This window comes from Phyllostomus discolor, chromosome 1 (assembly GCF_004126475.2).
Source record: "Phyllostomus discolor isolate MPI-MPIP mPhyDis1 chromosome 1, mPhyDis1.pri.v3, whole genome shotgun sequence".
In the NCBI taxonomy this organism is placed as follows: Eukaryota; Metazoa; Chordata; class Mammalia; order Chiroptera; family Phyllostomidae; genus Phyllostomus; species Phyllostomus discolor.
In genome coordinates, this window is record NC_040903.2 from 208,998,795 (window position 1) to 209,022,847 (window position 24,053).

At 54.1% G+C, this 24,053-nt stretch overlaps 1 protein-coding gene across 5 annotated transcripts in view; it reads left to right on the forward strand.

Moving 5' to 3' along the window:
* DGLUCY (D-glutamate cyclase) overlaps window positions 1–24,053 on the forward strand; it is a 62,560-nt gene that overhangs the window by 36,855 nt on the left and 1,652 nt on the right. For 3 of the 5 annotated variants that reach the window (XM_036013207.1, XM_036013200.1, XM_036013213.1), the window contains exons 9-11: window positions 2,419–2,518; window positions 5,917–6,065; window positions 13,067–13,186. In XM_036013207.1, coding sequence (XP_035869100.1) covers window positions 2,419–2,518; window positions 5,917–6,065; window positions 13,067–13,186 — 369 coding nt within the window. Of the gene's footprint in view, window positions 1–2,418; window positions 2,519–5,916; window positions 6,066–13,066; window positions 13,187–16,210; window positions 16,363–24,053 lie in introns of all 5 variants that reach the window. The other 2 variants (XM_028507593.2, XM_036013221.1) reach the window with 1 other exon arrangement.

Sequence of the window (24,053 nt, forward strand, 5' to 3'; positions counted from 1 at the left end):
TCAGCCAGTAGGGGGTGGGAGCTGGTGCCCCACCTCCCATCTTACGGAGACACGCAGGTCCCGATGGAACTGAGACCCTGTTATGTAGAGAGAGCAGTGACCTGGAAAAGACACAGACCCTCCTGTTGGCTTTTCCTCCTGCCTGTCCCAGCTGCCTCCTGGGGTCACCTCCCTGATAAACCACCTGCACCCAAGTCCTTGCCTCCGACTCTAGTTCCGGGGGGACCCAGACAGATGAATGGTACAGGTGGAGGCTGCGAGAAGTAGCCAGGACACTCTATGTTTGGAAGGTAGAGTTGTGATCCCTGGGCAGATTGGATGCAGTGCAAGGCAGAAGAATCGGGGGTTGCTCTGAGGGTCTGGGCGGGTAACTGAAGGGGCAGAGCTGCTGTGAACCTGGGTGAGCGAGACGGTGGGTGGGGCAGGCCGACCCTTGTGCGCATGGTCGGTGGGAAGGGTGCAGCCACTGTGGAAAATCATAGGGTGTTTCCTCAAAAAATTAAAAATAGAAAATATCTCTATGATGCAGCAATTTCACTTCTGGGTATCTGCCCCAAATATCTGAAAACAGGAACTCACACAGATATTTGCACACCCATATTCACAGCAGCATTATTCACAACAGGCACGATGTGCAATGACCCGGTGTCTGCTCATGAACAAACGGGTAAACAAAAGATGGCGCATCTGCACCGTGGAATATCATTCAGTCTTTCAAAGGAAGGGACTCCTGTCATGTGCTACGTGATGAACTTGAAGACATCACGCTAAGTAAAATAAGCCAGGCACAAATACTGCAAGCTTCCACTCCCACGAGTAATTAAAATCGTAGGGACGAAAAGTAGAGTGGTGCTTGTCAGGGGCTGCGGGGAGGGGACTGGGGGCTAGTGTTTCGTGGGGACAGAGTTCCCGTTTGCAAAGACATAAAACTCATAGCGATGGGTGATGGTCACGGCCAAACAACTTGAGTGCACTTCAGGCCGGAGACCTGCGCCCTTAAAAATGGGTGAGATAGTAACTTTTACGTGATGTGTGTTTTGCCACAAACCCAACATTTAAAAGAGTGCAGGCTGGAGCCCGGGTGACTGAGTGTGAGATGCCTCCTGGGCGCACGGCGGAGAAGTCAAGGGCAGTTAGATCTACGAGTCAAGTTCAGGAGAGCAGTCTGGGCTGGAAGGATACATTGCAGTGTGGTTGGCAAATTGGTGGCGTTTAAAATCAAGACACTGGATGGGATCACTGAGGGAATAAGTGGGGACAGAGGAAAGGACGCTGGGACGCTCCGCGTGGAGGGGTCTCGGGGGAGGGGGGAGCGAGCAAGGAGACCGAGAAGGAGCTGCACCAAGGAGGGAGGAAAACCAAGGGATGGCGTTGTCATCATGGAGAAGGGACAGCCAACTGCCCCAACAGACTGGCAATCATTGCCATCTAAGACCTGGTTTGGTGGGTATTTTTAGTCACTCACTTTCCCAGAAGTCACTCTGCCCTCCTGCTCACCTGGTCACCCTGCTCAGGGCCTCAAGTTGAACTTGACCTCAGGCTTGGGCTCGTCCACACAGTGGCCTAGCAGGTGTGATTGTTGTGTTGGATTTTATAGAACTTTCATTACCTGTGGACAAAGGAAACAGAAGGGATTTGAGCTTTTAATGAAAAGGATCCAGTTCTGTTTATAACGGAAGCCTAGGAGATGTTGTAAGAAGGAAAAGTGGAGTCATTTCTTCCGTGTCTTGAGTATAAATTGACCATGTTGATAGATGGGTTCTTCGTAGCTCAGGTGCGAAGTCTCATCTTGCCTTGACCTTGCCCACCCTGTGAGCCCACGGGGGGACAGGTTATGTTCCCTGCTCTGGTGGGCTGCCTGTGTGGGTGGGAACTGGTATTGTGACACCGACCCACATACTAGGCTTTGCCCAAGGGATATGGCATCTCTGAGCCTCAGTTTTCCTCCTCTGTGCAATGGGGGTCCCAGTGGTTCTTATCATGCAGATGTGTTGGGAGAATTAAACATGAGTGTGCATGTCACCTGCTTACAAAGGGCTGGCTCACTGTCACCATGGACACCTAAATGTGTCCCCAGCATCATGATGACAGTGGCTCAGAACAGGTCTGTGTTCACGTGCTATGTGGCACCTGCATGGAGCGTATTTGCTAGCCCGCAATGTTGGTGAGCCTGGCCCGGCTTCACCTGGCCCGGCTTCACCTCGCCCTCCGCCAACCCTGGGGTTTGCTCAGGACTAACAGTAAATAAACCGAAGTTTCCTCTGGGTCGAGGGCTTGGCATCCCTAACAAAGTATTCTGTAGGCAAATGTCATTCAGTAGTGGAAACGGTCATTTCCAAAGAAGCTTTCGAAAAGCCAACAGGAATTCCCCGGATTCACACTAGACTGACGTGTCCACTCTTTGCCTTTCTTTTCAAGGTGTTATGAAGACGCGCATCCCCATATTAACTTACCCAGGTGGGTCAGCGGGGGCTGCCCAGGCGCTTCTCTGCGGTGATGAGGGCCCCAGGTCTCCTAGGTATGTGGGTCCCATCCCAGTTTATTTATATATTTTTAAAGTTTTATCTATTTATTTTTAGAAAGAGGGGGAGAGAGAGAGAGAGAGAGGGAAGAAAACATCAATATGAGAGAGAAACATCAGTCAGTTGCCTCTTGTATGTGTCCCAGTGGGGGACAGTACCCATGTCCCAGGCTTGTGCCCCTGTTGGGAATCAAACTGGCAACCTTTCACTTTTGGGGACGACACCCAGCCCACTCAGCCACACAGTCAGGGCTCCCCTGCAGAGGGAGCAGGGCCATGAGCCCGAGGGTTCCAACGGGCCACACTCACCAACCAGGCTGGGGGTTCAGTGTGTGCTGGGGGCTTCACAAAGGGTCTCTCTGAGTAGCAGGGTCCGGAGAACGTCTTCTAGACAGAGGGAGAAGAAAATTATAGAAACCAGAAATGAGCAGTTTCTCAAACTGGGTCATGATCCATCAGAGAGTAGCGAATTCATTTCAGTGGGGGGCGACCAGCGCCTTTGTCAAAGGAAAGGAAAACATCACCGTGTGCCCTGCAGACGGGCAGCGAGCACTCGCCGAGAAACCACCTGTGCGCAGGTGAATGTCTTTTCTCCCAGTCGCGGTCAAACACTTCGAAAAACACTTCTTTTCTGTATGTAGGAGGTATTTCGGATCTCACAACTCACAGTGCCGTGTTTTACACCCGTGTTGACAACAGTCCGCAGTAATACGTTTCACATTGCAAACCACACACACACACAATTCAAGCAGAAGTCTGGAAAAACTAGTTGCTCTTGCTACATGCAATGTACTCTGACCTATTCTGTTCTGTTCTACTGTTTTCACCTGCTTTTCAGAAAAGGCTGGCCAGACCTATACATCTATTTTACAGCCCACTAATGAGGGTCCACTGAGACTTTTAAAACCCTACTTTTCTAGGCCTGGAGGGCATGAGCTACACAGCAGCTCACAGCAAAGTCAGGTGCTCACAGGAGGACCCCATTCCGGAGGAAAAGTTCCACTGCAGAGCCCATAGGCAAGTGGGAGCTGCTGCGGGACCGTGTGCCGTGCCTGTGAGAACTGCTGATATTTTCTGAATGGCTGGCAGGCACATGCACTCTGGCTGTCCCAGGAGAAGCTCTGGAAAGCCCTTGTGGTCAGGCCCCACTGCCAGGTAACAGGTGTTGCTCCGTTTGTGGAGGGAGGTGATGGATCTGACCGCAGGGAGAGAGGATTCTGCTCCCCGCAGAGAAGATGCATCGACCTTTCCCAGGGAGCAGGCTTCCCAGGAGCGAATTACTTCCCACAGTAGCTAAATGGACCCTGCGGGCTTTTTTTTTTTTTAAAAAAAAGATCCACCCACACAAGATATGTCACTGAGTTCTTCGGGGGGAGGGCCCAGGAAGAGTGTTCTCCTTCCAGAGCAGAGGATGCGCCGGGCTCCACGGGAACTCTTGGGCTGAACTAACTGTTGGCCGCACCGCTGCCGCGCTGCTGTGGGTCTGCAGGAAACCAAGCCAGCTCCTCCCTCCCGCTGCGTCTGCGCCCCAGTGGCTGCCTTCCCTGCACTGCGCAGGCGCCTGGGGATTAAACCCCGCCCCCGCCCAGTGGCCTGCTTCTTCACGCATGTGCGATGCCACCGCGTTCTAGCCCGACCTAAGGACGCAGACCAGGATGCAGATTTTGTTTTTAAAAAACATGTCCAGCGAGAGCATTTTCAGGGTTAGGACTTTTTTTTTATTATGGTAAAATATACATAATATAAAATTCCACCATTTTTGCACCCTGGCTGGATGGCTCAGTTGGTCGGGGCATCGTCCTGTCCACCAGAAGGTGGCAGGTTCACTTCCTGGTCAGGGTGCACACCTACGTTGCAGGTTTGACCCCCGCTTGGGGTGCAAACAGGAAGCAACTGATTAATGTTTCCTTCTCACATCAATGTTTCTCTCTCTCTCTCATCAATAAACATATCCTAGGGTGAAGATTTAAAAAACTACCGTTTTGCCATTTTAAGTGCATGGTTCAGTGGTGTTAAGTACATACACATTGCAGCCCCGCCCCGCACCGTCCACCCCAGAACTTCTTCATTTCCCAAACCGAAATGTGCCCATTAAACATTTCTCTTCCCTACCCCGGCCCCTGATAACCACCTCCCCCCCACTTCATATCTCTATAAATTTGACTGTTCTAAGGACTTCTCATAAGTAGAATCCTATCATATTTGTCATTTTGTGACGGGCTTATTTCCTTTAGCAAAATGTCCTTGAGATTTATCTATGCTGTAACATACCAGAATTTCTGTCTTTTAAAAGGCCGAATAATATTCCATTGCACGTATATACCACATTTTGCTCATTTGTTCGTCTGCTGATGGACGCTTGGGTTGCTTCCACCTCCTGTCTGTTGTGAACAGGGCTGCTGGTTTTGTGGGTACATAAATATCTGACTCCCTGCTTCCAATTCCTTTGGGCATATACCAGAAGTGGAATTGTTGGATCATGCGGTAACTATATTTAAATTTTTGTGTAATAGCCATACTGTTTTCCACAGCAGAGTTAAGGTTCTGAAGAACTCATTGTGGAGTGGGGAGGGGATTTAGAGAGATGAAAAAAGTGCAATGTTCATGCTCTTATTTTCAAAACAGCGCTCTTCCTGATAACAATAATAGCAGCCAGGACCACCACCAGGAGCATTCGCCCAGCACTGAGTAGGTGCCGTGCTTTATGCTGAGCGCCTCTTGTGCACGAGCTCTCTTAATGCTTTCAACAGGGTTAGAGACGGTCCCATTGTTAGGTCACGTGACAGAATGCGGTAAAGGAGGCTGGAGAGGTTAAGCAACCTACCCAGACCCAGTGGCATGAGGACCTGCATGATCTGATTCTGCGGCCGGCATTTTTACCCCACGCCGGCTCTACCCCTTGTCTCTCTGTCTCTTTCTGTCTCAAGAAGTTTATCTTGCGGTAGATTTATTGGTCTAATATTTCCATTTCTTTTTGGTCTCTTTGTGTCTGCAAACTGAACAAGATCCTGGAAGAGGGCAGCCGTGGGCCAGTAGCAGCCAACACCCAAACCACTGGGCGCCGGCTCCCCCACTGGTTAATGGAGGTCTGGGTGGGGCACCAGCATCATCTGTGGTCATGACCCTGACCGTCAGCCTTCCTGCTCTCAGAGCCTCTGACTCTAATAAATTGCTGAAGATTCTGATATCATTTCTTACCATGATCTGCTAGACGAGCCTCCAGTGCAGGTCCTGGCACACAGTAGATGTTCAGCCCAGTTCTGTAGGAACGAAGGAATCGGAGAAAGAATGAAGTGTCCTCCACACAAACACGAGAGGGTGGGACTCGGCACCAAAGCAGCCTGAGGAGGCCCCTGTGCTCTCCCTGAGGCCCCTGTGCTCTTGCTTCCTGGCAGATTCGACCACCTGGTGGCGATAGAGCGCACAGGAAGGGCTGCCGACGGCAACCACTACAACGCCAGGAAAATGAACATCAAGCATTTGGTCGACCCCATCGATGATCTTTTCCTCGAAGCCCAGAAAATCCCTGGAATCTCGTCAACCGGTAAGCAAGGGCACTACGAATTCCATGAGCACATCGGCGCCGAATGCCTGTTTATTGGCCATTGAACACAGACAGGAAAGAGTTATATGGGGACCATTGTTTTCCACTGCAGACATGGTCTTCTTTTATTAGGGTCCCCATGCACGACAACATCATTGTTCAGAAATCCGGCGTTCCTGCAAGCAACAAAGGGATATGCCCTTTAACCTAGCATATCCTATTTCTCCAATGTTAAACTATTAAAGCTAATAATAGGATAATAATAAGAAAACCAAGGCACAGCATATTATTTTGGTCATGTACGTGACTGTGCCCTGCGTACTATGGATCATCTCATTGTTGGCAAGACCTCGGTTCTCGTCTTCTTCCTCTTTTTTTTTTTTTTTTAAGATTTTATTTATTTATTTTCAGAGAGGGAAGGGAGGGAGAAAGAGAGAGAGAGAGACATCAATGTGCGGTTGCTGGGGGTCATGGCCTGCAACCCAGGCATGTGCCCTGACTGGGAATCGAACCTGCGACACTTTGATTTGCAGCCCGCGCACTCAATCCACTGAGCCACGCCAGCCAGGGCTAGGTTCTCGTCTTCTTGAAGGAAGGAGGTTAGCCGAGAGACAAAGTGCAGTACAGCGAGCAGGGCAGCGGCTCTCCGAACAGTGCAACAGTGCAGGGCTGAGCACAGGAGAAGCCACAGCAGAGCCCAGGCTGGGCTGCCCTAGCTCATGGGGAAGTCAGAGAACGGGGGGCCATGGGACGGGTTCAGGGGATCGGCCTGGGGGGAGCTGCTGCTGCCCACTGCTCCCCTGGTTGCATGTCTCATGGGGTTCCTTGGGGCTTAGGACATGCCGCCTGCTGGGAGAAGACAGGGAGGAGAAAGACACAGGAACCCCCCCCCCCCCCCCCCGCAGAGGGAAAGCACACCTGGTCCTTTGTCCTGAGGGCTTTTATTTCTCTCTTGCAGGCGGGAATGTAGGGGGAAGTCTCAGGGGAGGGTCCTAGTAGAACATGTATCAGCCTTCCCAGTGTGTCTTTTCAGGGTCGCAGTCTCCAGTGATTGGTCGGCGCCAGGGCAAGGGGTCGTTAGTCATGGCTGCAGGTCCTGAGGCCACCATGATGTCGCTTGTCTGGTTTTGCTGATTTTCTGGGCCTGGGGCTGAAGCACACCTGAGGCCTAGATGGTATCCTTAGGGAAGAAAAGTTAAGGGGTTTAAACCCAGTGACCAGCGATATGAGAGGTCAGGGAGGTCTAAACTGCAGGACCAGGGACACACTAGGGGAGGAAAGGTCCCCCTGGGGGTGAGGCCCTTGTCTTCCCAGTCTTGCCTGTTGCTGGGCACCCAGGGCTGTCTGTCCTGGTGACCTTCCGTACATGGCCGGTTGTGCCGGCTCTGCTCATGACTCTCTGACTGCCGACAACAACAGTGTGAAGCATATGCATTTTAAACATGTTACCTATATGATTAGGGCAGTATTTTGATTGCTGACAATATCCTAGTGTGACCATTTGTGTAAAGCACAGAACTCCCTAGTTTTCAAAGAGGTTTCACACCTCTTGCACTGTTGAAGCCTCTTTAAAACCCTGGGAGGTAGATCGGGCAGGTACACCACACCCGAAACTGCGGCCTCACGGGGCTTCGTGAGGCTGCCCCGCCCTCTGGTGTCGCCGGGAGAATCAGGCTCCTGAGACAGTGCCCGACAGGCTCTCCACGGAACCTGTGGGTTTCTGACAGGCTGCACGTAACTCCCTCGGAGAACCAGCGGTCCTCCTCCCCGGGGGACAGGTCAGTAAGGCCTGCTTGCCGTTCCGTGTTTATCTGTTCTCTCCAGCAGGCCACTGTGCTTCCCAGACTCATTAGTCGCCTTAGGCTTTTAAGGTTTCTGATGAGACGATAAAAGTCTTCCGGCAGAGTAGGAGCTGTCTGCCAGTCTGCCCTGGTCCTTCCCAGAAGAGGCCTCGGGGTGGGGGTTGGGGGGCGCTCACAGAGCACTTGGCTTTGAGCTTCCTGTCTCTCTGGGCGGGGCAGGTGGAGGGCCTCGCAGGGGTGTCCCACCTGCGGCCCGCAGGCAGCACGTGGCTCAGGGTGGCTGCAGATACAGCCTGAGGCTATGAATGCGAACACAAAATCGTCAATGTACTTAAAACAATGTACTTAAAAACTTAAAGAAGAGATCTTTTGGTGATTACGTAGTGCATTGTATTAACGTGTGGCCCAAAACAACTCTTCTTCTTCCAGGGCGGTGCAGAGATGCCAAAAGGTTGGATACCCTGACTAGGGCCAGGGCAGGGGGTGGGGGGGAAGAATTCAGGGCAGAAAAGGAAACAGTCTCCGAGTTCACGCTGCACAGACCCCGCTCTGCGCCAGTCCCCCAGTGGGCTTCCGGAGACCCCAGAGCAAGCAGGCGGAGCTGACTGTGCCTTCACAGCCCTGCCTCTGTGGACCCCTGCCTGCCTCTCGGGGCCTCGGGGGTGTAAGTGGTGCCTTCCCACAGCCCTCGCCCAGCAGGGCTACCCCCCAAATGTCCCTTCTCTCCTCTGCTCCGTGAACACCCCATTGCTCAGTGTCCCCGGGCAGCTGTCTTGTGTGCGTGTAGCACCGAAATGGAACCAAGACGCCCACCGTTCATTGCTGTCCTTGCCCCGCCCCACCCCGCCCCTCTTGGAGACTTGGGAGCACCGCAAGGAAAACAAGGCCAGGGACAGGGTGAAATTCACAAAACGCCAAAGAGCAGAGGCAGAAACAATCAAAATGCGATGCTAGGTGTTGCTATTGTTGGCCCTCGTTCAACGGGCTGTCCTAGATCTGGAAAACTGTTCTCAGAAGACCCGCCAGGGTGCAGACCTAAGGAAGTCGGCCACTCGCAACTGCCCGATTCTCCTGGCCAAGTCCAGGTCTCTGACGCTCGAGGTGGGTCATCTCCAGGTCCCCTTCCCACCATCTCTCGATGAACGCTGGCCTCCGGTGAATTTCCCGCGTAGCCCAAGCCTTTGTAGGAACAGACGCAAACGCTGCCATGCAGTCGTCTGAGGCATAATGATGTTCTAGTCAACGTGGACCACGTGGGCCACGGTGGTCCCAGAGGACGATGGTGGGACTGACAACTTCCTGTCACCTAGTGACATCACGCCTGTCCTAACCCCGCAGAGCATTGCGTCACTCACGCGTTTTCACTGGTGCTGATGGAAAAGCACCTGCAGCGCTGCCAGTAGCACAGGTGTATGGCACGTGCAGTCATGTGCAGGACTTGGTACTTGTTCATGACCTTGAACAACTAACTGTTACTGGTTTAGGTAGTCGCTGTGCTATGTCTTATTGTCACATCGCAAGGCCCTCTTTCCATGTGAGAGAGTTTGCTGTGAAGCGGAACGCCATGTCACACTGGCCAGAGCTTCGTCCATCTCAGGGTCACCGAGTCTCCGGATCGCATCGTGTTCTCCTGTGCTGGACTTAATCTTGTGTTCGGATCGTCTCGGCCCTAAGTGAACAAAGTCGCCACTCGTGTTGCCGGGAAGGGGCCGTGTTGAGTGACTGACGTGGCAACGTCATGGTGAGTGTGGAGGACGACGCAGGTGGGAACTCAGCCGTGGGCGCCGCTCGCCTGCAGGCGTGCCCCGTTCCACCAGAGCCCCGACCGAGGAGAACAAGAACCAAGTGACAGAGGCTGCGAAAGGCTCTGCTCCACTGAAGGCGATGAGCAAAACAGAACCTTGAGAAGGGCCCAGATCACACGTGAAGAAACTTCTGGCCACCAGGATCGCAGACCAGACATGGCGGCGTGTCCCTCTCAGAGCTGTGACAATTGTGACTCAAGCAGAAAGTTTGTTTGCAATGTTGAGAGAAAAGGCTGGACCTGACGACGGTGCGTGTACTGTGAGCTCCTGGTGACCGAAACGGTTCACGAATGTCATTCCTTGCATCACGTGGGCGAGAGCGAGCGGTGAGCGTGTGGGTGCGGAGCTGAACGATGTTCAGAAAGTCCGGACAAGCTGACTGTGGAGGGAAATTGCCCGCCAGAGCAAATATTCAATGCGGACGGAACCTCCCTCTCCTGGAAACAGGTGCCTGGATGTACCTTTATCCATAAGGAGGCCAAGTCAAGGCCAGGTTTCAAGGCTTTAAGGACAAGACCACGGTCCTCCTTGTGGCGATGTTGCAGGCTGCACATCGAATCCCTCTGCGACGTGGCCCTGGGAGAACCCCCGGCCTTCAAGCACGCACCTGCCAGTGCGCTGCAGGGGCAGCAGGACGCCACCGATGGCCCGGCTCCTCCTCCAAGACGCCCTCCCGATTTGCTCTGTCGGCCAAATGCCCAGGTGTGTTTAGAGAATATCACACCTTTCAAGATGTTGCTTATTGTTGGTCATGGTCCCAGACACCCTCCTTTTGTTGATGATCTTCATCCCAATGTCCAAGTATTTCTTCCTCCAAACATTCCCTCTTGGACCCAAACCACAGATTGAGGAGTTAGAGCGGCTTTGCAGGCCTCCTGCCTGCGGGGGACCTCTGCCCAGGCTACTGCTGCAACCGAGGAAGATGCTGAGAAGACGCCGATACAGTTCCGGAAGGGTGACAGCGTCTGTGACGGCACCACGGACCTTGCCTGGGGAGGGCTGATGTCGCCAGGGACTGTGTGAATGGCCCCTGGAAGAAGACAGTCGAGAGGCTTGTCCATGACGTCAAAGGATTTTCCAGGGGTGCGGAGGTTGCGAACACCCCCGAGGTTGTAGCTGAGGTGACAAGTGACTTGAGCCTGGGTGTGGTGCAGATGACCTGGAGGGGCTCCAGCGGTGGTTCCTGAGGAACTGACTGATGTGGAGTGGCGGGAACCGGGGCAGGAATGCAGAGCTAAAGAAGCAAGGGAAAAGGTACCTATAGAAGAAGGAGGAGAAGAAGGAGAGGAGGAGGAAGAGGAAGAAGAAGAGGAGGAAGAGGAGGAAGAAGAACCCCCAAGAAAATAAACAGTGAAGTGTTTCGCAGAAGCTTTTGCAGACCTCAACAAGCTCCTTAGAAAGTTCGCAAACAGGGACCCCACCAAGGAGCAGTTTTCACTGACAGGTTGGAAGGTTCCGGTGCATGATCTGCTTACGAGCAAATCTACGATGGGAAAAAGGAACAAGCCAAGCAAGTCACCTCGGACGTATCTCAGAAAAGAGGGACACCTCCTTGGAAGAGCCTCAGGCAGTTCCTTCAGGAGGTCACCTATTCATCCCAGGAGAAGCCAGCTCCGTGCACATTGTTGCCCCCGTCCCCTCCCGGTGGGACCGGATGTGGGGCCGGGAGACAGGGTATCTATCAGTGATGCGGACCCTGTGCAGACCTAGGCTGATGTGGGTGTCTGTGCCTTAGTTTTTAACAAAGTGTAGAAAGCAACAAGAAATTTAAGAAGTTTAAAAACAGGAAACAGCTTATAGAATAAGGATGTAAAGAAAATATTTTTGTACCACCGAACACCGTGTGTGAGTTTTAAGCTAGGTAGTATTACAAAAGGGTCAAAAAATACAAGAATTTTTAAAGTTTGTAAAGTAAAAATCTTATCATTAGCTAACATAAATTTATTACTGAAGAAAGAAAAATATTTTTTAAATAAATTGGGGGCAGCCTAAGAGGACCGTGTCTGGACGGTCTGTAGTCGAGTCCAGGGACGTCCTGGCCCTGCGCACCCACTCCCACCCTCTCCCGACTCACCCAGGGCAGCGTCTAGTCCTGTGCGCTCCGTCCGTGGTCAGTGCCCTGGACGGGTGCACCTTTTTAAAAACCTGCTGTATTATACTTTCACTGTACCTTTCCTATGTCCACATACATGCATACCGTTGTGTTCCGACTGCCCGCTGTTCCGTACACCAGCACGCTGCCCAGGCTTGTGGTCTGGGGACAATGGGCCGCACGCACCTCAGAGCCGAGGGGCCGTAGGCCACCCGGTCTTGTGTCTGTGCGCTGTGAGGTCCGCACAGCGGGATCACCTGGCGATGCAGCTCTCGGAGTGTGTCCGTGTGAACTGACGCCTGGTCACACCACACTCTGAAGGCTCGGGGGGCCCGGCCCTGCGGCTGAGGCGCTTGGACAAGCACCTGGATGAATAGTTATCTTGAGGCAATCACAGCTGTGTTCTACAGGTGATTCAGCTAGTCTCTAATCTGTGGAACGCTCCAGAAATGCCTGGACCCAGGAGACCAAACCGTGTGCTAGAGCACCACCTTGGGGGGGGAACAGGCTGCAGGGCGGGTCAGATGTTTCCATCTGCAAGGGTGTTCCTGCCGGGGAGGGGGGTGGGGGGGGCCGGGGGTTATTTTTAGCCCGTTCACCTATTTTGAGCACTACTAGTTTCACCAGTGGATTAAATAACTTCTAACGTGTATCTATTCAAACATACTTAGTCTAGCATTTATTATGCTAATTAACGGATCCTCTGGTCTGATGGATGGATTGGCCATGAGACAGCGGTCTCTTTCAGCTGCTGCCCAGCCACCCCCGGGGTTTGTATATCCATGAGGCCACCCCGCCCTCGAGTTGGTGTAGATCGAAATCTACCCCCACACATGCATTTCACGTTCTTTAAGCAGAAGCCTTGAAAGTAATTTGCAGAACTGACTTAAAAAATCCATTCCAGTTCACTTCTGCCAGCAGAATGCCATCTGGTCACACTAATGGGGACAGGGACGCGTGGCCCCTCCCTGGGCAAGAGCCACTGACGAAAGGAGAGGCGGTTCCTCCCCACACCTGTGCCAACATAGGGGGCGCGCCCTTCGTGACTGGAGAGCGTGGCCCAGTGAGGGACATAGCCACACTCTGGGGAGCTCCAAACTTCGACTCATTTGTAACTAGGGAAGTTTCTAGAATACCTAAAGGAGAAGTACACCATCTCCTGGTTGTCTGGAATACACCCAGAGCGAACCCTGTTCCCTTCCCGGAGGCAGCAGGCCGGTGCGCAGGGGTGGCCCTGCCCCCAAACCTCCCGCTGTCCGCCTCGCCCTGTGCACTGACTGACTCGGCTTGTCTTCCCTGCAGGGGTCGGGGACGGAGGCAATGAGCTTGGGATGGGCAAAGTCAAGGAGGCTGTGAAGAGACACATACGAAATGGGGATGTCATCGCCTGTGACGTGGAGGCTGACTTTGCTGTCATCGCTGGTGAGTGCTCGAAGGGCTGGCCAGCCAGTCGGGCCTGGCTGCCCAGGCGGAGGGACCTGGCTCGGGGCCTGTCCGGCCAGAAGCTTGTTGTCCAAAAGACACCAAGAACTCTTAAAAACTCCACAACAAGAAAACAAATGGCCCCATTGGAAAATGGGGCAAAAGACCTGAAGGAGACGCTCCCCAAAGATGCAGAGACGGCGAGTGAGAGCTGACAGGATGTACGCACCCATCCTATGTCTGTGCCGTCCACTCTCAGCCCGCTGGGCAGCGGCACACCCAGAGGAGGGAGGAGAAACCCTCCCGAGTTCGCCTGCTGTGGGCAGACCCATCATCCGCCCGTAGCCTCCTTTACCCTGGGGCCTGGGGGCGGAGGGCAAGGGAGCCTCCGAAGAATTTCCTGGGAAGTCGCCAGATTTCCTCAAGTTTACCTGCCACCCAGAATGCGGGTTCCTGTGTGATTGATCAAACCCCACGGGCCTGGCCGCCACATCACTGATGTGACTTCAGCAGCGGGTCAAGTCCCGCAAAGAGAGGAGGTGACCCCATTTGACAGTGGGGACGGGGCTGTTTGGAAGGAAAGCATCAGAGAAAAGCTGTGGGTTTGGGTCTGAGAGAGATGAACAGGGGCCCCCCGAGTTAGGGCTGGGAGCTGCCGGACCTGGAGGCAGAGAGTTGCGTCTGGTCCTTCAGCTCCGTGTCCATGAGAAGGACCAAGGGCTGGGGAGGCAGGCAGGCAGGCCGGCGGCGGCTCTTATTTCTCAGCCTCGCTGGCCTCGCCCCAACAACGGCTCTCTGTGAGGGTTAGGGGAAACCCCTGGAGGGCCCCTGGCTGGGCGCTCAGAGAGATTTGCCACTTTGGTAGCAGGCTGGGGGCAACAGGCAGAGGGATCTCCCAGGAGAGTGAACCGGGAGGCATGGCAGCCCTGCCCGACTCCACCCTCCTCCACCTGGACCCCGGGGGTGGAGCAGACCCAGCAGAGGTCAGCAGCTCGTCCACCCGCTACAGTCAGGCCCGACAGGGTCCACTGGCCCCCGGTGTCCTGGCCCTAATGGGGTGCCGTCCTGTCCTGTTGGGGCTGCATCCCAAGCCAGCGTTGAGGTGACAGTGCGCAGTGGGACCCAGGTCACTGCGCCCCAGGTCAGGGGCCCTGCATGTGGGCTCAAGTCCAGTCCCCTTTCCTGGCCCTGGGGCCCTTCAGCCTCATGTCCTCAATCCCCACGCTGTGCCCCATGACCCACCCATGTAGGGCTCATACAGCGTGGGCTTAGTCGCTTTCCATTGCAAAGATGATGTAACAACCAGACCACAACATTTTCAAAAGGCAGGTAGAGACAGGTGGTGGAAGGGGGCGAAAACCTCACGGTAACCACCAGCATTGCCAGTTCTGCACGTCGGCTTCCGGTGCTCACACCCAGTGCTCACCCTCTGTATGTCCCGGCCGCCCGGTGGACCCGCACTTTGGCGTTTCTCCTTCCCTTCCACGTTCCTTCGCAAACACGTCTCTATTTTCCACTCACATGGAGGCCGAGTGTGGGCTCGGGAGCGGCACAAAAACGTGGATATACTTACCACGGCTGCGCCGCACACCTGAAAGGGTTTAAGATGGCCCGTTCTGTGTCGTGTGGGGTTTTTGAACCACAGTTAACAATTTAAAAAAAAAATTTTTTTAAAGAATATGGGCTCCGGAGGCAGCAACCTGAGTTCACATCTGACACCCATCACTTACGAGCTGTGTGACTTTAGGCAAGTGACTTAACCCCTCTGTGCCTGTTTCCCAGCTTTGTAAATGGAGGTTATAACACTCATGCCTCACAGGCTGATTATAAGGACTCCAGGAGCCAATCAGTGTTAGAACAGCGCCACGCATTGCAAGCATTCAATCAAAGCAAGTTGCTTTCTTCCATTGTCTATAAGGGACTGTTAATGATAAGAATCACCATTATGTTATGTCCCTCTAACAAAGGGAAGCACTGTCGTTTATAACCATAGAATGAAACTGACTACCAGGGGCATCTCCATTTCAGAGATGTTAATGTCAAAAAATGTGCATCTCAGAAGCAGTAGAATACGGTATCATTATCACATGATCTTCACCCGCTATATTCTGATATATGCCTTTAGTGTCACGCCACCTGCCTTTCTTTGTACCCAGTGGGTATTTGGATTTTTCCTACCTTCACCCTTCCTCTGGCAAATTCCACCCAGCCCGCAAGGCCCGTGTTAAATCATCCTTTTCTGTGCGTCTTCTCCGAGCCAGTCGGAATGAGTGCCCTTCTCAGCTCTCCCCTAACCTTTGGGGAATGTCCTGTTTCATGGATTGTGCCGTCCTGCGGCTGGCTGTGTGCCCAGTCCCTCTCTGCCCTGACTGGAAGGCCCTCTTTCTTCTTCGACCCTCTTGCACCTAGAGCTCAGCTGGTCCTTAACCCACCCTTCCTCAACCAAGGGGAGAACTAACTCAAGTAGGTTTCAGAGAAGAGCCAGTGAGGTAGTCCCCAAAGTAGGAAGTAGCCCTTTGGGGCTGGCTGGCCACGGAGGAAGGATGTGAGGCTGACTTGGGAGTCATCGTCAAGCACAGGAGGGGGTGTGATGACATGGGTGATGGAGCTGCCACCCACTCCTCCGAGGACAGGCTCCTGGGCCGCCCGAGGTCTCGGGGCAGCCAGTCCACAAGGGGACATTCTAGAGTGGTTTCCTCTCTCACCTCCTGGATCTTTTTCCCTGATGCTCATTAACAGTACATACCCTGGATGGTTTAGAGCAAAGCTTCTCAAACTTGAACTTGAATCAGAATCTTGTGGAAGGCTTAGTAAAACTCAGCTTGCTCCCCACTCTCCCGCTGAGCTTCTGGTTCAGTAGGCCTGGGCTACAGCCCAGGAATTTGTGTTTCCAGTGAGGTCCAGGTACCACTGGTGCCACTGGTCTGGGGACCACTCTTGAGGTGCCTTCTGATGCTGAGAGGCAGGGTGATGGTGGACCGCATGACCTTCCCAGGTCTGTGCTGAAGTCTTCTTCTGTTCTAGGTGTCTCTAACTGGGGAGGCTATGCCTTGGCCTGTGCTCTGCACATCCTGAACTCCTGCGAGGTCCACGGACGTTACCTGAGGAGGGCCACTGGGCCCTCCAGAGCACCTGGGGAACAGAGCTGGACTCAGGCGCTCCCATCCGTCGATAAGGTAACACCCCCCCCCCCCCCACCGGCCACTCCGTGGAAGTGGCTTCCCCTTGGGTGAGGAGCCGGCCTGCTGCTCTGGGCCATGAGCCACGGGCCAGCACCAGTGCTGTCCATCCACGGCCCAAGGCAGAGCCTACCTAGAAGCAGAGGTGTCCCAGCTGGACTGGTGGGGTGACCTCTGACCTACTCATGATCCTAAATTATTATGGCAAATCTGATCCCAATGACCATTTGCCTTCTAGTTGCCTTCTAGTTGGTCATCTCAATGACCACTGAGGCAGGTCACTTAGCCTCTCTGAGCCTCGTTTCCTTTGTCTGTACATCGGGGGCTAGCAGCATCGTTGGGTGAACTGGATGCACAGGCAGACCTCGGAGATGTTGCAGGTTTGGTTCGGGCTGCTGCAATAAAGCAGGTGCCGCAGTACAGTGGGTCACAATCTTTTACTGGGGGGCCTTACCTTCAGCCTGTGAACAAATGCACCATCTCCGAGGGCGCAGCGAGGCAAAGCGCAACAGAACGGGGCAGGCCTGCAGCTGTGGGTGTCCCCATCGTCCCCTTCCAAGGCTCACCATCCAGCCAAGACACTAAAACCCCAGGTGGGGTGGGACCATTAGCCACCCCTCAACGTGCTAACGTTGGGGGGACTAGGGTGGGGAGAGGATCTTGGGGGCTGGAGGCTGGGCGGAATGAACCAGTGGAAGGGGAGGCACTCGGGAGAGGAGGCGTGGCGGGAACGAGAGAGAAGCTGGGCGAGGAGGACGCGCTCAGTGCCGGGGTGGGGAGGGCAGGGGGTGTGCTGGGGAGGAGGGGCTTCTGAGCCCGGGTCCACAAAGCGGGGCCCAGGGGTTCTTTGAAATGATACGTGGATCTTTCTGGGCAAGCACCTGTGGCTTCTTTGGATCCTCCAAATAGTGTGGGGTCATTAACAGCCCCTGGGGCAGACAGAGATCACCTCTGCTGGACCCACGAAACTGTGGCTTCCTCACGGAGGGTCCCATTGAGAAGTGACAGGGAGCACGCAAGGGCTTCGAGCAAGGGAACGGGGCCCCACTGGGTGGCTTTTGCGTGAGCTCGTCCGACGGCAGAGCCAGCCGCCTGAAGGGCAGTGTGGGGTCAGGGCATTCCGCAGTGGGCCAGTGCTGAGGGGGGAGGCATGATGCATATGGGGATGGACGTTTGACTTCTGTGGCCTCACACAGACAGTGGGGAAAATGCAGGAGAGAGAAGGTCAGCCCCGATCACGTAGCTGGCAATGCTGCCCCAGAGCCTGAGCTGGTTGGAGACTCTGCCGCCTTCCTCCAGCTCAGTTTCCAGGCTCCCCTGCAGCAGGCCCCGCCCCACTGACTCCAATTCCAGACCCAGCCCCCGTCCCCTGGTGTTCCACGCAGAGGTGGGGCGCCCACCCAGGAGAGAAACTGGGGGTGCCTCAGCCTCCAAAGGGCACTTTGTGGGAATTTTCTTGCCCCTTTTTCTCCCCTTTATTCCTCTGTGCCATGTACCCCCCTCCCACCATCATTCCCCCACCTTAGTTCATGTCCATAGGTCATACGTGTAAGTTCTTTGGCTTCTCTATTTCCCATACTACTCCTGATCTCCCCCTGTCTATTTTGTACCCACCATTTATGGTTCTTATTCCCTGTACCTTTTCCCCCATTCTCCCCCTGCGTCCCCCTGCTAATAACCCTCCTTGTGATCTCCATTTCTGTGAATCGGTTCCTGTTCTAGCTGTTTGCTTAGTTTGTTTTTGTTTTTGGTTTTTTTAGGTTCTATTGTTGATAGTTGTGAGTTTGTTATTTTAGTATTTGTATTTTTATCTTCTTTTTCTTAGATAGTCGTAACATTTCATATAACAAGGGCTTGGTGATGATGAACTCCTTGAACTTGACCTTATCTGGGAAGCACTTTATCTGCCCTTTCATTCTAAATGATAGCTTTCCTGGGTAGAGTAATCTTGGATGGAGGTCCTTGCCTTTCATGACTTTGAATACTTTTTTCCCAGCCCCTCTTATCTGGAAGGTTTCTTTTGAGAAATCAGCTGATAGCCTTCTGAACACTCCTGTGTAGGTAACGCTCTCCTTTCCTCTTCCTGCTTTTAAGATTCTCTCCATATCTTTAATCTTGGGTAATTTAATTATGATGTGCCTTGGGTCCAACTTTTTTGGGACTCTCTGAGCTTCCTGGACTTCCTGGAAGTCTCTTTCCTTTGCCACATTGGGGAAGTTCTCCTTCATTGTTTTCAAATAAGTTTTCAATTTCTTGCTCTTCCTCTTCTTCTTCTGGCACCCCTATGAATTGGGTGTTACAACATTTAAAGTTGTCCTGGAGGTTCCTAAGCCTCTCCTCGTTTTTCTGAACTCTTGTTTCTTCATTCTGTTCTGGTTCAATGTTTATTTCTTCCTTTTACTCCAAACCATTGATTTGAGTCCCGGTTTCCTTCCCTTCATTGTTGGTTCCCTGTACATTTTCCTTTGACTTTTCATAACCTTCACTTTTTCCTCTATTTTGCGACCATATTCAACAACTCTGTGAGCATCCTGATTACCAGTGTTTTGAAGTGTTCATCTGATAGGTTGGCTGTCTCTTTTTCACTTAGTTGTATTTTTTCTGGAGCTTTGATCTGTTCTTTGAGTCATTTCTCTTTTTTGTCTTGGTGTGCCTGTTATACATAACTTGGTGTGCCCCTTACTACATAAGGGGTGGAGCCTTAGGTATTCACCAGGGTGGAGAAACCCACATAACTGCATTGTGACCTTTTATGTGGGGGAGGGGTCTGAGAGGGAACAGCGCTACTTGTTCGGCCCTCTGCCAGCTTTCAGTTACTCTCTCTGCTACCCAAAAGCAAATTGGGCCCTCCTGGTGCTGATTCCTGGGTGGGTGCATTTGTGTGCATCCTGGGACCCTGTGGGTCTCTCCAAGGAACTCTTCTGTGAGTCTGGGAGTTTCTCCCGCTGTCGCCTCAACCCCCACAGGTGTTTTCAGTCAGAGGTTTTGAGGCTTTTTTGCCCTCACTGGAACCCTGGGTTGTGGGGTTAGTCCTGCTCCCTAGTTGTTCCTCCTAGTTTGTCTGCAGGCAAATATGGAGCTACTGGTCTGCCAGCCACTGCCTCCCCTGCCCCAGGCTTCCAGCTACCACCTTGCCACTGGTCCTCTCCGCCTCGGCTGCCCATTTCCGCCCCTCCTACTTGTCTGGATGAATGTTTCTTCTTTAACTCCTTGGTTGTTGGACCTCCATACAGTTCGATTTTCTAACAGTTCTGGTTATTTTTGCTTTTTAAATTTCTTGTTGTTGTTCTTTTGATTGTACGAAGAGGCAAAGTGTATCTACCTATACCTCCACCTTGGCCTGAAGTCTCTCTCTGTGGGAATTTCCCAGAGTAGTTTGGATCATGGGGAAATGGGGCCAAAGCCCTGAGTTCACGCCTCAATCCCAGGTCAGAAGTAACTTCACCTGTGAGATGCCAGTTTCACCTGAGGAAGGGCAGGAGGGAGGAAGGGTGGGCTGGACACGCCTCGAGAAACAGTGGAGGGAACTGGGGTGCTTGCCCTGGGGGAGAGAAGACTGGGGGGTCACACACCCACATGGCTTCCTGGGGGAGGGGGACAGGCAGAAAGCAGGCCAAAGGCAGCAGTTACAAGAGCAGACTCTGGTTCAGTGTAAGAAGAGCTTGTTCGTCTCAGAGCTGCCCAGCGCCACGAGGAGGGAGCTCCCGGGTGTAGGGCCCAGGTCAGGGTGTGGGGAGGGGTTGGTTCCCCTGCTGGGTCAGGCTGCACTCTGACCCCAGGGCCTCTCCCCGTCAGTCCAAAACAGTCTCATGGCCCTTACGGCCTCCCTTCCCCAGTCTTGTCCGCCCAAAGGCCTAGACTACTAAATGTGAAAGAAAAAAATCACACCTTCTGGAAGTCACGAACCAGGTCTCTTATGTCTGCTTTCCCGACAATCAGTGGAGGGAAACGCAGTGCTGGGTAAATCCTTGTTGGATCCATGGGTGGATGGGTCGATGGGTGGCTGGACGGATGTGTGGGTGGGTGGGTGGGTGGGTGGACGGATATGTGTGTGGGTGAGTGGGTAGGTAGGTGGATAGAGGGTAGATGGATGGATAGATGGGTAGCTGGGTAGATGGGTGGGTGGGTGGGTGGGTGGGAAAGTGAGTGAATGAAGCATTGCTTTATTTTAGAGCAGTGGTTCTCAAACTTTAGAGGCATCAGAATCACCGCACAGGTTGTTAAACCACCGAGTGCGGGGCCCGCCCCAGGGCTCCCGATTCAGGAGGTCTGAGGTGGGCTGGGGAACCCAAGTTTCTGACAAGTTCCCCAGTAATGCTGCTGCAGCTGCTGCAGGGACCACAGTTCGAGACTCCGGGACAGAAGGGGGCTGGTTTCCCGTGTCCTGCACAAGGGCTGGTCTGGGGAAGACAACCTAAGGGGCGGTTCCTGAGCGCTGAGCCTGGAAGCAGCCACTGAGACTGGGTGGGCACCTGGAGCTGGCACTTCCTCTTTCCTGTCCCCGCCCCCCCATTGTCTTGAACCCTTTCCGACCCCTTTTTCCTCCCGCCTGTCTCTCCCTCTGCTTGTCCCTCCTACCTAAACCCCCAGCCCCATTTCTCTCCAACACCTGCCTGGATTGGCCGTGACTCTGTTTTACAAATGAGGGGGCTGAGGCCCCGACGGGGGGGGGGGGGGGGGGGGGGTGGCTTGCCCGGCACCACGCAGCTGAGAGGAAGAACTGAGGCCTGAGCCTGGGTGTCTCTGGCTGCCTACTCTCCTCTCCGGGCTCTTCCCGACACGGCCCAGAAGGCTCCCGGTTCCTGGTAGAGGCACCCGTTCCCGGTAATGCCGGGCTGCCAGGCAGGGTGGGAGGGGGACTCGGGGCTCTACAGTCACAGTGATGGTTTCTGGGGAAATGGTCTGACCTAGAGGGACCCAGGGGGCCTGTGCTTTCTTTGCACTTCTTGGATCTGAAGTGGAAAAAAAAAAAAAACCCACTCAGGGTGCTGCCTCACACATGATTTCTGATTCACGCCGACGTAAAAGCACGGACCCAGCCAAACACATTCACATGGCTCCAACACTTAACCCCGGGGATGGAAAATTTCCCTTTTGAGGTTCCACCCAGTTCTTCATAAATGTATGAATAATGCCCCACCCTTGTACAGAAAATTGAAAAGGAACATTTTTTTAATTGAATGTATTTATTTGTTTTTAGAGAGAGGGGAAGGGAAGGAGAAAGAGAGGGAGAGAAACAACAATGTGTGGATGCCTCTCACACGCCCCCTACTAGGGACCTGGCCTGCAACCCAGGCATGTGCCCTGACTGGGAGTCGAACCAGCAATGCTTTGGTTTGCAGGCCAGTGCTCAATCCACTGAACCACACCAGCCAGGGCAAAAGGAACATTTTTAAAGCAACAGTACAAACATGTGTGTGTTGAGCCCCTCCTCTGGGTCAGGCCTGGGCTTGCCTAGGAGACAGTGAGGGGTCAGACCCGGGCCCCTGGGCAGAGAACTCAGGATTCGCAGGGGAAACGACACACCAAAGGTAGTTTCAGGAGCCAGGATGGAAACGGCACAGCAAGATTCTGAGGGGACATAAGGAATGGGCACTCAGAGAGCTCAAGGAAGGCTGCCTGGAGGAGGTGGCACTCAACTGGGGCTTAGAGGATGAGCAGGATATTCGTAGTCAGGTGCGGAGGGAAGGGAGGGCCTTCTGGGCAGCAGGAAGGTGCAGGGACATGAGGTGGTGCAGTGTTTAGGGGAACGACTGGAATGGTCATACTGGGGTTCAGTGGGTCACTCCCTGGGGGTCCCTGGGTCATAGGAGACGCTGGGCAGAGCTGTGGCCTGGGATGGTGGTGAGGCCCGATTGGTTAGGAGCAGAGGAAATGTCCCTCAGCTCTGCTCTGTGAGTTGGGCCTTCCGTGTTGGGGGGCAGTCTGATCACAGCTGTAACAGGAGGGGGCCCCACGCTGAGGAGCCCAGGGAGCCACGCCCTGCCCCCTCTGGCTGCCGGCTGTGCCCTGGGCTGTACTGGAGGGCAGAACAAGCAGCTGGAGAGGTCCCAGACCTTTGCAGGCACCAGGAGCCAGTTGGTGAGAATTTACAGGGGGGACTGAGGACAGATGGATGGGAGGAAGGAAGGGAGCGGGGCCTGCTGGCTCGCCGGCTGGCTGGCTGGGTGAACGGAGGGACCAATGGGGGAGTGGATGACGGATGGATGGATGACACAGAGGGACGGGGACATGGCCTCTGCCCCCCCCCCCGGGCTCCCATCCTCCCCCACACTTCCCTCTCACCCTACTGTTTAAGTAACTTTTTTACAAGATACAACTGACCTAAACCACAGAATCCGTCACTGGATGGTGTCACCATCACCGAGATCACACACAGAACAGCTCCCGCTCTCCTGGGGGCCCCTTGCTCCCACCCTACTGTGTTTTGTTTCGTTTTATCCTCACCTGGGGATAAAAGTTCTCCATTGCTTTTGGAGAAAAAGAGAGAGAAACATCGATCAGTTGCCTTCTTGTACGGGCCGTGACCGGGGATCAAATCTGCAACCTGGATATGTGTCTGACCAGGAATTGAACCCATGACCTTTCCGTCTATGGGACAATGCTCAAACCAACTGAGCCACAGGGGCCATGCCCTCTGCCCCCCGCACTGTGAGCAGCAACATCACCTAGTCGTGACTATCAGCCCACTGTGCTCCCGGTGGGAATCCACAGTGTGACCAGCCACACATTCGGCCGGAAGTCACCTGGGACCCCTTTCCCCATCCACAGTGAACACGGCCCCAAGCCCTGTCCCCTCTGCCTCTCTCTGTCCACCGTCCCTCCTCTTCCGCTCCCCTGCCTGAGCCTGACGCTCTGCCTCCGGCCCCTCCCCTGCCACCACCCCACTCCTGGAAGGTGGTGATTCCTGGGAAATTTCCAGGCAGTCACTGTTGACCCAGCTGACCCCTGGGGCTCTCAGAGGCCAAGTGCCAGTTCCTGGGGATTGGTGAGTGCACCCTGAGGACCACTAGGCCCTCCCTGGGACCCGAAGGATACAGATGCTGGGGGCTGTGAGCTGGCAGGAAACGGCCCAAGGCTCCAGAAGCAGTCCCCGCTAAAGGGAGGACGTGAGCCAGCGGAGAGAAGTGGGGGAAAAAAGCCCAAACAAAGGGTGGGAAATGCCGTTCTGGGCTGGGTGGCCCCTGGAGGGGGCTGTTGGACAAACAGCTCTCTGGAAGCACTCTGGGACTCCCTTCCACCTTGGCTCCCAGGGCGGAGCGGAAACGTGGGTTCTCCGGCCAGCCGGGCGCAGAGGCCCTTCTCCGTGATGTTTGCCAACGCTTTCTCCATTGTTTTCTAAAAGCTTTCAGCGGTGCATGCTTCTCATCGCCCCTGGTTTGGCTCATTGCTGCTCTTTTGTCAGCTGTGGTCCCCAGCTGCCCCTCCTCCTGATCGGTGTTCCCTGAGTCAGTCCGGAGAAGGGCAGGGGTGCCCTGCCCTGCCCTGCCCTGTGCTGCGGGCCCCTGGTGGACCGTGCCTGCCTGAGCGCTCATCCGGGCTGGGACCCCCCGGGCCTGGGACCCCGCCTCGGTCACCGCTGTGTCACTGGTTCAGGGCCTGGCATGCAGCAGGTTCCCCATAAAACTTGGACAGGGGACTGAGTGAATCAGCGACACCTGGGCAGGAAGGTGGGAGGCCTCCTCAGA